The sequence below is a fragment of the Thermobia domestica genome, chromosome 9 (genome assembly GCF_964235325.1).
Source record: "Thermobia domestica chromosome 9, izTheDome1.hap1.1, whole genome shotgun sequence".
In the NCBI taxonomy this organism is placed as follows: domain Eukaryota; kingdom Metazoa; phylum Arthropoda; class Insecta; order Zygentoma; family Lepismatidae; genus Thermobia; species Thermobia domestica.
The window spans coordinates 147248628-147262133 of record NC_137462.1 but is presented as its reverse complement, the minus strand read 5'-3'; the positions used below and the strand labels follow the sequence as shown (position 1 = coordinate 147262133).

The 13506-nt window shown below is 38.3% G+C and overlaps 1 protein-coding gene across 1 annotated transcript in view; it reads right to left on the bottom strand.

The window, feature by feature from the left end:
* The window catches only part of LOC145694167 (uncharacterized), a 42673-nt gene extending 40431 nt beyond the window's left edge, over positions 1–2242 (bottom strand). Inside the window, exon 1 of the mRNA XM_081770286.1 lies at positions 2163–2242. Coding sequence (XP_081626412.1) covers positions 2163–2222 — 60 coding nt within the window. The 5' untranslated portion in view covers positions 2223–2242. The remainder of the gene's footprint in view (positions 1–2162) is intronic.
* Between the last annotated feature and the right edge of the window lie 11264 nt (positions 2243–13506).

Below are 13506 nucleotides of genomic sequence, written 5' to 3'. Positions count from 1 at the left end.
TTCGTATTCAGCGACCACGAAAACCTCTATCTACCTGCTTTCAGTTCCATGGCAGTATTTTACATTTTGTCCGCCATCTTGGATCAGCCATTTTGAATTTTACACTTTTAGCATGTGATTCATACACAGCGATGTCGAATAACGCTATATACCTGATTTCAGATTCATAGCAAGTTTCCTTGTAATTTGTGTCCGCCATGTTGGATCCGCCATTTTGATTTGTAAACATTTGATGTCAGATTCGTATTCAGCTACTTTTCAAACCTATATATGCCACGTTTCAAAACAATTACTTCATAGCTTCTTATCCACGTTTTTGGGTGTTTCGGAGCGAGCCTTGTTCTGATCTTTAAATGGCCACCACGCCCCCTACAGGCCCCATTCAAGCGAGATATTTCACATGTGAAGTATACTCGGTCTGACCTTTTCAACGATATATAACACATGCAGATCTCTGCGTACCAGTTCATGTACTTCCCTAGTAAATACTGAAGCTAGAGGATTACTCATTTAGATTTTCTTTGAAAAACACTTGTCTTTTCAGTTTATCCTGTAAATTATTTTTAAAGTCTGTTATATGTAAAAGAAGAATATACATGTATTTTTACACCGTTGTTAATAGAATGAACAGCCTTTTCCCAACATGAATAAAGCAAGTTGTTTTTTCACTTTCAAAATATACAAAAAACGTTTTTGAAGACTGAAATCTATGTTTTGTAATTTCCAAGTCACGGACTTGTCAAAACACTCCTATAAATGTACAGTTTCTTTGTATTATAATTAAGATATAAAATAACACAATATTGTGTTTAGTACACTTTTATTTATTTATTTATTTCTCTTTGATTTACTTATTCTACGATATTACGCAGAGTCGGGCTTCCTCAAATTCTACTTTTTTTTAGATATTTCCGACTAGCATCATCCATTGTATGCATCAGAAGTTTACACAGCTCAATTTAATGATCTGTTTGCTCGCGAAATCTTGAGTGCAGTCAGTCGTAACGTTCCGGAAATTGTTTCATTTGATACACCATCATAACATACAAGGGAGCACACCATCGTCTGTTTCTTCTACCGACATTACACTATTATCGAGAATTTTGTCCGTAAAACGGGTGCTTGTCCCTACTATGCGTCGTCCCTCAAACCTGACGGGCTAAGTGGCCATAGATGCTGAAAGCCCAAAAATGTAAACCCTAAATCAATTTGTTTCATTAATGGAAAAATATCAAGAACAGCCTTATTTTTGGTCTAGAATCATACCTGTTCCCTGATATTATTATCTTATCAAAAACAAGCCTTAAAATTATAAAATCAAATCTAACTGTAATACAGAATTACTTTTTATAGCTATTTCTTCGACTAGAAAATTACATTTAATAAAGACGCGAATAGAGATCGGATGTCCGTCAGGTAAGAACTATAACCTCTTTGCTACACATCTACCAGCTGAACTCTACAATAAACTTTAAACATTGAAGCCATTTCTATATGTTTATGTTATGGAATTTATATAACTCTTTTACTGTTTCCCCTGCTTGTTACGCTATTTCTGTAATGTGTTACGTAAACTGCACTAAAAGACATAAAATATTTGTTATTTTGCAACGATTCACAAGTTTAAAAGTTTTAATACAATCAATTAAAGGATGAAGTGTACTGGTTTTCTCATACTTCCCATTCCTAGAAGAGGCAGTGATTCCTAACCTGCAGATAATATATGTCAAGATAATTTTTAAATTTTGTTTTTTTAAATAACACAAATTCTTCATACTTAGAAATTCAAGGCTATTTTCCACATTTGTTAATTGGCATTTAAAAATTGACAAATTTGGTTTCAATGAGTTGTTTATAGCAATTCTGGATCTCACAATCATAAAACTTTTGTACATTGTTAAAAAGGTTTGCCCATGCAATTTTGTACCAAAGATTTCTCAAATTCACTCTTGTAAACTCTGAATGGTCGTTCTTGTTTATTATAGTCCATAAAATAAAATGAACCCAAAATTAGATATACTCATGAAATAAGTTTGAAGTTGTTTGAATCAGTAGTGCTTGAAGGATTAGAAATATGTTACCTCCGAATTGGTACTATCAAACAATGTCGCTTTAAATAATGAAATCTATTAATACTGATATAATACTCTAATAAATCTTACCTTAACATATACTATAGCATAGGCAAACGCTGTTAAAGCCAGTAAACGTGACAACAACATTGCTAGTGATGTTGTGCGAAAGATACATTTACTGAAACTGGCAGCAAAAAGAGTTAGTTAATTATACACGACGCTGTATAGAGAGAAAGGAGAGGATACGTCCATGTTACATAGTAAATTTTATCTTTTACATGCATCTCATATCTAGGTGCATCTATGGCCTTGTACTTTTAAATCACTAATATATATATGGATTCTATTATTTATTTCATAATTTCCGGCAGGATGTTCAATCTTTTAATTCTGACACATTTCATGTTCTTTTGAGTGATTTCCCAAGACTATAATACTGACCAGTTTAAATGTCAAAACCAGAATTTCGCCATGGATATATTTAAACAATTCTTCAATACGTTATGTAATTGTCAAACGCAATCAACACTTTTTTCGTCATTAATTTCTTACATTTTTATTATGTTAATAATTATGTGGAACCCACCAGTAGCAAAATGTAGGAAATTTTCAGGCAAATCAAAAATTTAAACATTTGCTTTAATATCGTGAAAACTTTGTTATTTTACAACTTTAATTTCGAAATTACTTACTAGTGAGTTGGTTACAGAATTTTAAGGAGATATTATCACTTACATGGGAAGAAGAATTTACCATGGATATTGAAAAGAATAACTGAGTTTTATTTCACATTGTGAAAGTTAGACTCCTAGAATTCGAATATTCAAACTAAAAGTGATAGGTCTTCCTTCCAATTTTAATAGACAAGTAAGGAGATATATTAGATAGATAGCAAGCTTAATGGATGCTGTGCAGTCGGCAACAGAAGTGCGTCAAAAGTCTGCAGAATGATTTCCAGATCGACGACAACTCCTTTCACAATTTATCGCACTTACCAGAAGTTTATAGTAACTGGAACAATAGCAGACAATTATCGTGGAAATGCGGTGCGACCTAGAACTGGCAGAAGTGAATTAAATATATTGCTACAGTGCAGGAAGTTATACTACTAAGTCTAACAAAATCGATGAGACGTTGCAGTCTGGAAACAGGGATTCCACAGAGGACTGTGAACCGAATTCTATGCAAAGACCTTGGCATACGACCATATAACCTATAAATCGTTCAAATTCGGAAGAAAAGATAGAAGTAGAATGATATGAGATTCTAGTTGAAATGCGACCAGGCATTGTTAGTCAAATGGTTTTCAGTGCTGATGTTACCTTTCATACGAGTGGTCATCTTAATCGTCATAACACATTTTTCTGGGGTACTGAAAATCCACGTGTCCTTCATAAGCATGAACGCGCATTCCCAAAGATAAAAGTGTGGTGTGCCGTGACAGCTATTGGTGTAATTGGCCCATTTTCTTTACAACCCCAACGGTGAGTGCAGATGGCTACTTACAAATGCTGCAGGAGTTTGCCATTGATAACATGTCCCTACATATACCAGGTTATCATAAAATAAGTATCGCTGTTCAGAGAATTCTCGATAAAATGCAACCAAACTTGGTAGGAGTATATTTGGGAACATGCGGAAGCGGTTGATGTAGGAAACAAAATTAGTTCCAATTTTCGCCACCAGAGGTAATTGTGGCACTGTACAACGCTAGGCAACTGCAGCGTGGAAGAAAAACGACACTCGTGATGCTAAATGATAAGAAAAGTTGCAATTACCTCTCCAGATGCTTACTCACGCCTTCATATGTTTCAGTGATAAGGGTTTGAGCGCCATATGGGCCAGTAGTGAATTGATGGTGATCCGTTGTTTGCTTCTTTTTTCTTCCCACACTCTTTGCCTTGTGATCAAGGAGTTCCGGGTTCGATTTCTTGTGAAAACACACGTGAGTCGGATGGATCCCTTGCTAACCTGTAGGTTTCGTTCTTAGAACGTCATATTCATCTCATACGGCAATAGTCACCATGGGTTTTCCTTGCCCAGGGACCTTCACGTTAGTGTTGGGCAAATTTCAATTGAATTAACAATTAACAATTAATCTGTAAATTTAATTGTTAATTGTAATTAACAATTGAAATAAGTAATGGTTAATTGTTAATTGCAGTTGGCCATTAATAAAAGAGAATCAATTGCAATTAATCAATCGATTGAAAGTAATTGCAGTGGAAAGTAATTGCAATTGAATTCTGTAATTCAATTGCAATTGAAATTAATTGGCAATTGATTCAATTGCAATTGATTTCCACAGCAATTACTTTCAATTGATTGATCAATTGCAATTGATTTTCACTGATTAATTTTCAACACTGTAGTTCAGAGAGGGCGTGGGGCAATGAAACCTTTAGCCACGACCAATTGACTCACCACCCGTCGTGACCCACGACCCACCGTGACCCACTGTGACCCACCACCCACCATAAACCACTCTTACCCACTGTGACCCACAGACCCACCAAAACCCTTGTCATCAACTCTGACCCATGATTCACGCCCTCTTCTCTACTGACTAAAGAGTTTAAACTTGTAATAAAACAAGCCTATAAAATTATCACTCATCGGAGTTTGAATTTCTACGATCAATCGCTCAAGCACCGCACTAATACAATAATGGCGGATCTGACCTTTCTAATATAAATAAAATAGAGTTTGTTCGTGTGTCTGTCTGTCTATCTTTGTGCAGCCTGTGGACGGAACGAGTAGACCGAAACTTTTCAAAATATGGTCACGGGTAGCTTGGTCTAGGCCCCAGACCAAGACGAAGAGTTGTTTTTTTTAAATTTCTTACTAGGGGGTCTCCAGGGGACGTTTACCGGGACCGGCCTGGGGACCAGAAAAGTCGACCGAGAGTTACCAAATTTTGGTCAAAGATACCTTGGTCCAGGTCCCACACTAAGGCAAAGCGTTTTCGACAAAATTCGAGCAGGGGGTCTCAGGGGGGCGTTTACCGAGACTTGTAAAAGTAGTAGAAAATTAACGATATCAGTGTCGATTTCATAGTTTTCGCGGTCGCTGAGATCAATGGTGAAACTCCGATTGCATTAACTTCAAAATTCACCGTATTCGGCTGCGGGCCGTGGGTCAACAAGGGGGTGGGATACCGAAACGTAAAAGTAATCCAAAATGACCGATATTAGTGTCAAATCCATAGTTTTCGCGGTTGCTGATATCAATGGCGACACTACCATTAGCGATGACTTTCAAATTCATCCACCGTTGTATGCGGGCCTTGGGTCACCAGAGGGGGGAATTTCGAGACATGTAAAAATAATCGAAAATGACCGATATTAATGTCAAATCCATAGTTTTCGGGATAGCTGAGGTGAATGGTGATACTTCCACAGGTGTTGACTTCCAAATACAGCCCCCATCGGCTGTGGGCTAGAGACATTGTTTTTTCAAAATTGGAACCAGAGGATTATAGGGACTTTTACCGGGATATGTAAAAAGTAGTAGAATATGGCAGCTGTTAGTGTCACATTCATAGTTTTCGCGGTATTGGTTGGAGGTTGGTGGGGGACAGAGGAGATTTTTTCACAATACGAACCAAGAGGGTCTGAGGGGGATTTACCGGGACATGTAAAAGTAGTAGAATTTGTGTCGAATCCATATTTATTGGGGTTGCTCAGACGTATAGTGACACCCCCGATAGTGTTTACATTGAAATTCAGCCCCCATCGTCCTTCCCAATGAAAACACATGTACGTTGTTGGATATATATTCACACAAAATATATCCAATTTTAGAAATGTTTCTTAATTGTTCTCCCGTTGTTCAGTTTGTTTACATTGATATTTTATCTGATCCGTGCGAAGAAGGGGCATAACAGCTAGTACGAAATGGTAAAGTGTTTGTTATGGAACAAATTACAATGAATTCAATTATATAGATAATAATTATAATTATAATTAATAATTATTTCCTTGTTGAATTATAGATACTTTTCAGTGGAAAACTGAATAAAATTTAGAAGTCCCAAATCAACGTAAAGTAGACCAATATAAAGGAAAAATGTATAAAATTTTCCACATAATTAAGCTTACAAACTTAAATGGAAATTTAGCTAAATTACATGGAAATTTTTTGTGTCGTTTTGTGCGCCTATTTCCTCGTTTTCTGCGTCACCGGAATCGGGTCAATGTTATGGCGGAACAAGTTAATGCTGTTCCGTCAGGAACGATTTCAAGGTCGTTTCCTTCGTATCGTCTTGTCCGTGTTTCCTACCGTTTCGTAAGCCTATTTCCATGTTTTGTGAATCAATGGTAGTGGGTCAAAATGGGCATTCAATATGGGAAGAAAAATGATCCACTCTCCCACCAGTATCGAATTTCAAGGTCGCTTTTTCGCATTGTTTATTGCATGTTTTTACTGTTTCTGCGCATATTTTCACGTTTTGTAGGCCAACGAAAGTGGTTCAAAGACGACATACAAATATGGCAGAAAAAGACATATTCATTCCACTTCCAAGGTCCATTTTGACCCTCTCCCACTGATGCACAAAGCGACACAAATCATGCATAAAAAATGTGAAGAAAACGACCTCGACATTTGATGGTGACGGAACAGCATTAAGTTATTCCGCTATACTTGTAGGCCATTTTGACCAATTTTCGTTGTCGCACTAAAGTGGAAATAGGAGCACAAAACAGTACAAAGCAGGCACTATACGATGCGAAAGAAACGACCCCCCAAATTCGATAGTGGCGGAACAATGGCTCTATTTCCTCACACATTGATGGACCATTTTGACGCATTTCTAGTGATGCTCAAAACGTGGAAGTAGGCGAACAGAACGGTACAAAATACACACTAAACGATGCGAAAGAACCAACCCCGAAATTCGATAGTGGCGGAACAGTGAGCCATTTAACTCCCACTTTAAAGCCCCTTTTAACTCACCTCGGGTGATGCACAAGACGAGAAATAGGTGCAGAAAACTTCTTAAAAAAGGCACTAAGCCCGATGGGAAAGTAACGATCTAGAAATTCGATAGTGTCGGAACAGTGGGTCATTTTCGTCACCCCTTGGTGGCTCATCTTGACCCACTTCTGGTGACGCACAAAACGTGGAAATAGGGGCACAAAACGTAACAAAACAGGCACTAGTCAATGTGAAACGAAGGACCTCGAAATTCGGTAGTGGCGGAGCAGTGGGTCATTTTCGTCCCGCCTTCGAGGCCCATTTTGACCGTCTTCCAGTGACGCACAAAACGTTGAAATAGGCGCACAAAAGGGTACGCGATGTGAAATTAACGACCTCGAAATTCGATAGTAGCGGAACTCTTGGTCATTTTCCTCCCATCTTGGAAGCCCATTTTGACCCACTTCCGGTGACGCACAAAACGTGGAAATAAGGGCACGAAACGGCACGGAACATTCACTAGTCGATGCGAAAGGAAGAACCTCAAAATTCGGTAGTTGCGGAGCAGTGTGTCAGTTTCGTCCCACCTTTGAGGCCCATTTTGACCGTCTTCCAGTGACGCACAAAACGTCGAAATAGACGCACAAAAGGGTATGCGATGTGAAATTAACGACCTCGAAATTCGATAATGGCGGAACAGTGGGTCATTTTCGTCCCATCTTGGAAGCCCATTTTGACCCACTTCTGGTGACGCACAAAAGGTGGAAATGGGGGCACGAAACAGCACGAAAATGCAGTAGTCGATGCAAAAGGAAGGACCTCGAAATTCGGTAGTGGCGGAGCAGTGGGTCATTTTCGTCCCGCCTTCGAGGCCCATTTTGACTGTCTTCCAGTGACGCACAAAACGTCGAAATAGGCGCACAAAAGGGTACGCGATGTGAAATTAACGACCTCGAAATTCGATAGTAGCGGAACTCTTGGTCATTTTCGTCCCATCTTGGAAGCCCATTTTGACCCACTTCCGGTGACGCACAAAACGTGGAAATAAGGGCACGAAACGGCACAAAACATTCACTAGTCGATGTGAAAGGAAGAACCTCAAAATTCGGTAGTGGCGGAGCAGTGGGTCAATTTCGTCCCACCTTTGAGGCCCATTTTGAACGTCTTCCAGTGACACACAAAACGTCGAAATAGACGCACAAAAGGGTACGCGATGTGAAATTGACGAACTCGAGATTCAATAGTGGCGGAACTCTTGGTCATTTTCCTCCCACCTTCGGGACTCATTTTAATCCACTTCCCATGACGTACAAAACGGAAGTAGACGCACAAAACGGGACAAAATGATGTGAAGGAAACGACCTCGAAATTCATTGGTGGCGGAAGAGCAATAATTTGTTCTCCATATTTGTAGGCCCATTTTGACCCATTTCCGGTGATGCACAAAATGTGGGAATAGGCGCACAAAGCGACACAAAACACGCACAAAAGATGCAAAACAAAGTACCTCGAAATTCGTTAGTGGTGGAACAAGTTAATGACGCCGTGATCACGAATATAAGTACATACTGTAGTTCTTACCAGGGTCGCGGTGGGTCAGTGGTAGAGCGTTCACCTCCGGTGCTTGAGATCCCTGGTTCGATCCCAGCTCGCGCAGTTTGGACTTTGTGGTGGACAAACACCGTGCTCGTGGATTTTCTCGGGGTTCTGCCGTTTCCTCCCACTTTCTTCATTTCATTCATTTCTCATCATCACCGTCTCCTTTAGCCTAACCGGCATAAGCGTGGGACGTAAAACTAAAGATTTCATATCATTTTTTGTAGTTCTTACCGTCAAGGCTGAGAACTGCACGGTCCAATTTTTTAGCCAAAGTAGAAGCCTAACCGGAATAGTGGTGTCAACCGGCCCGGCTCGGTTCAACTGAGCGTACAGCTTGAGCTGGCTTGGTTGGGATTACCCATCGACTGGGCTCAATTGAGCCAATTGCTTGAACCGGCTTGGTAAAGACGAGTTATCGACTCGGCTCGATTGGGGCCAATGGCCCGAACCAGCTCCGCTGAAACGAGTCCATAGGCTGGGTTCGAGTCAGCTTAACTGAGCCAATGGCTCGAACCGGCTCGGTTGGGGTAAGCAATCAGCTCGGTTAGGTTCGGTTCGTGTGAGCCATCGACTCGAGCTGGCTCGGTTGGATGAGCTGTTGGCTCGGCTCACTTCTCGGTTCGGCTCGATAAGTGAATGAGCTGTGAGCGAGCCGCTTGAGTCGTTGACAACCCTAAACCCGGGTCGAGCAGTTTTAAACATGTTTGGCTGGAGTCCCATAACTTCTAACAATTTTTGGCTCGAGCCCGAATATTTGCTCCTCCTGAACTCAAACCAAGAACCTCGTGACCGATGTCCTTGCCTCCTGAAGATTTCTTGACTACCGAGACCGACAGTCAACTAATTTTTAGTATTCTGATACAAACCGTCTATATTCCATGTTTATACAGGTACACGGTGTTATAATAATAATTAGTTATAGTAGTAGTAGTAGTATCATTGATAATATATTGTCTATGTAGGAAACTTGAAGATAGTAGTACTTGGAACTACACAAAGGATTTAGCTCGAATTGGCTCCACTCGACTGGAAACTCGATTCGAATTCGAGTCGAGTTGGGGGAAATTTTTCGAGCCGAGGTCTCGAGTCGAACTCAAAGATGTCTGCTTCGAGTCGAGTCGAGTTTTAAAGAAAACTCGCTCGAACTCGCTCGTGCTCATTCCTATTGTATGCATGACGGGCATATAGAGTTCGTTTCGAGGGGGATAGAACCATAAACATAATATATTTAAAAAATACTTAGTTTCACGGCTTTCTTCCCAGGGGAGGAAAGGGATGGTAGGTATCCAGCATTTCTTATAAGTACCTTATTTGAAATATGTAAAACAGTAACAAGTGGACAATACAATATACACACATCTTCTTATCTTCAGTTTTAATTGCTGATTTCAATTGCAATTAACAATTACAAGTTTCAATTGTCAATTGCAATTAACAATTGAATGTTTCAATTGCACCCTTTGCAATTGACAATTAACAATTAAAAGTTTCAATTGCCTGGTGACCAATTAACAATTAACAATTTACGAAAATTTAATTGCAAATTTTATGATTGAATTCAATTGCAATTGAAATTAATTGTCAATTACAAATTGAAATCAATTGCAATTGATTTTCAGATTAATTACTTTCAATTGATTGATCAATTGCAATTGATTTCAATTGATTTTGCCCAACATTGCTTCACGTCAAAGACCTGCCTTTGGGCAGAATCTCATATCACCATAATTGCCCATAACACATCACTACACCGCAGGTTTATAATTAGGAGTACAAATCAATGCCACGCGTCTCACGGGTTCGTAATTACAGCCTTTCTTTCATTGAATATCAACAATATATTTTGTCTTCCATGCCACACTTAACACTGAACAGAAACGCAATAAACTCTGGGGGCGAGATTTGACACTAATCTTTTCGTGGAATTTTGGGGAAAGCTTGCACTTTATGAGCACAGCAAAAACTAATATTTAACGTCGTTTTTGTAAGATATCCAAGAATTTTAAAGGGACGATTCAGCTCAAAAGCCTCCTTCCCCCGCAAATCCGCCACTGACCTTGAGGTATTAATAGCATTGGTAATCAATGCCACGAGATTCACAGGAGAGGTAATTACAGCCTTTCTTATCTCTTAGCATCACTAGTGTCGTTTTCCTTCCACGCTGCACTTACTTGGTGTTGTATAGCGCCACAATTACCTCTAGTGGCGAAAATTGGAACTAATTTTATTTTCTACACCAATCACTTCTGCATGTTGCCAAATATACACCTACCAAGTTTGGTTGCATTCTGTCCAGTGGTTACGTCTTAAGAATTCTCTGAACAGCGATACTTATTTTATGATAACCTGGCATATATAAGTAACACCGCCTTTTTAGCTTTCATAGTGTTCTATTACATATTACATATTATTATTACTATTTATATTATTTTTTGCTTTTTTATGTTTTGTATCTGTTTAGTTTTACATTGTTTTACAATATTTTACAATAAATCATTTTTCCATTTTATTGTAGAAATTTGAAATAAATGTGGTCTTGCGATTAACAAAGGAGCAAACAGTGAGAGCAGTTCAACTTTACTACGAAAACAAGAAAAATAGTACTGAAAGCGCTCCTTTGTTAGCTGCAGAATTCAACATTCGATAGGTGCAGAGTCGAAACATCACAAGTTTAGTAAGAAAATTTGAAAGAACAGGTAATGTAATGTAAATGATGCCCCAACATTTGGTAGGTCAATTTCAGTAACAAGTGTGAAAAGTGCCCAGAAGTAAGATAATCATTATTAACTATTCCTTAAAAATCCTGTAGAGGTCTTTCTCAAGAGTTAGGTTTTAGTGATAGAAGTGTTGGTAGAATCCTGAAGAAACTTAAGATGATATCTTACAACGCCATGTGTTACAAAGTTTGTATGATGGAGATGAAGACTGGAGGTTAGAGTATTTTACAACTTTCATGAACAAAGTTAATGAAGGTTAGACTTTCCTTGATAAGATATGGTGGTCAGATGAAGCAACATTCAAGTTGAATGGAAATATCAATCGCCATAATTATGTATACTGAAGCGATACTAAGCCACGTCAGATGTTAGCTTTCCAGGAGCTATAGTTTGGGCTGCCATTTCTTCAATGGAAATAATAGAACCGATTTTCTTTGATGGCATTGTTAATCAAGATTTTTTATTTTTACACATGCTACAAACTAAATTCTGGCCTCAAGCTCAAAATCAGAATGGCATTTACTTTAAACAGGATGATAGACCGCCCCAGTATTCGTTAACGTTCTGGAATGGTTAAATGTCCATTTTGAGGGCAGATACACAGGGCGACGTGGAGCAATTGAATTGTCAAAGTCACCAGACCTAACACCACCTGACTTTTTCTTGTGGGCTGTATTGAAAGATTTTGTTCACAGTATGAAACAAAAAAAACCTGGGTTAAAACTAGCAATTTCCGACAAATTTTCTGAAATTAACGTGTAAATGTGTCCAAAGATTTGTAGAAGTGTTGCTGGTAAGGTTTAACAAATCATTGAACAAAAAAGTGGGCATTTTGGAAATGTTATTTAAACTCAATGAGTGGAGTTATCTTGTTATTTTCATGGAGCAATACTTAATTTCTCAGAAACTAATGTACTGGATTTTATATATTTAACTAGGGTAATAAATTTGAGTAATCAAAAAAGGGCATATATATATATATATATATATATATATATATATATATATATATATATATATATATATACCGCACAATTTTTATAGAGGTAGTTAGTGAGTATTTCAGATTATATGCCCGTAAACAAACTGCCTGTACAAAATTTGTTGCGTAAGTACCTTAGAATTCTGAAATATGTATTTTTGGATAGAACACATAATAGTTCCTGAGTAAAGTCTTGACCCGACTACGGTAGGTCCCATAAGACTAGGTAGGTAGACCTTTAAATTTCATTTTTTCATGTTTTTGGTAGGATATAACTCCGAAAGGAAACATTTGTGCTCCCAGGCTGGTCTATACTTTTCGTGTGATTGGGGTGTCAGGAATCACCTCCCAAACGTTGTCGGTGTTGTTTTGAAACACCGTGTGTATATATATACTATATGTAAAGTTCTTTCCTGCGCTCTCTCTGCAGTGAGTTATAGGACAGCTACTGACTACAATGTGACACGCACCGCATTTCTCGCAACGTATAAGTCATTTATGAGTTGAAGGTCAAAGCTTAGCCTGATTCAGGTGATTATGTTATGATTCATTATGTTAGGATTGGACATTGTCATAATATAATATACAACACAGACACACAAGGATAAAAGTGGCTTTTTCCAATATTTTTGTCACAACAACAAGATCTACATCTACTGCGAAGAGACTTTTTAACGGCACTGTCAGTGTTAAAACCATAGTCGTTGATTTCAACCACTTTCGGTTTCAATAAAACGTCCATCTCTAAACTCGATTAGCTAGCGATCTACATCCTGGCAAAAATTCATGTGATTCATCAAGCAAAATATGTAATTGTTATGGTGTAATAATGATAAAGATCTTTTTCTCTAAACATTCGAAGGATATGTAATATTAGTAAGTTCAGGAAACCCTTATGAGTGCAGAATAACATCGATTGATAACATTTGATCTAGAGTAATTACCTATATTCAACTAATATTGAAATCCTCTCAAAGCTGTCTGTCCTTACAATGATAAATAAAGATTCCTCCTCGCGCCCTCACCATGATGAACGCATTCACCCTACTCCTTCTTAACAAGAGTTTAGTAACTGAATGTATGAAAATACATATAATGAATATGTTGTTTATGAAGAAATATTCACCATCAAATCAAACGAACTCATGCGCAATGGTTCTAAAGAGACATTGTAATAGTAACTGCTTTCACCATCACTTTAGGTTAAAGCTAAAAT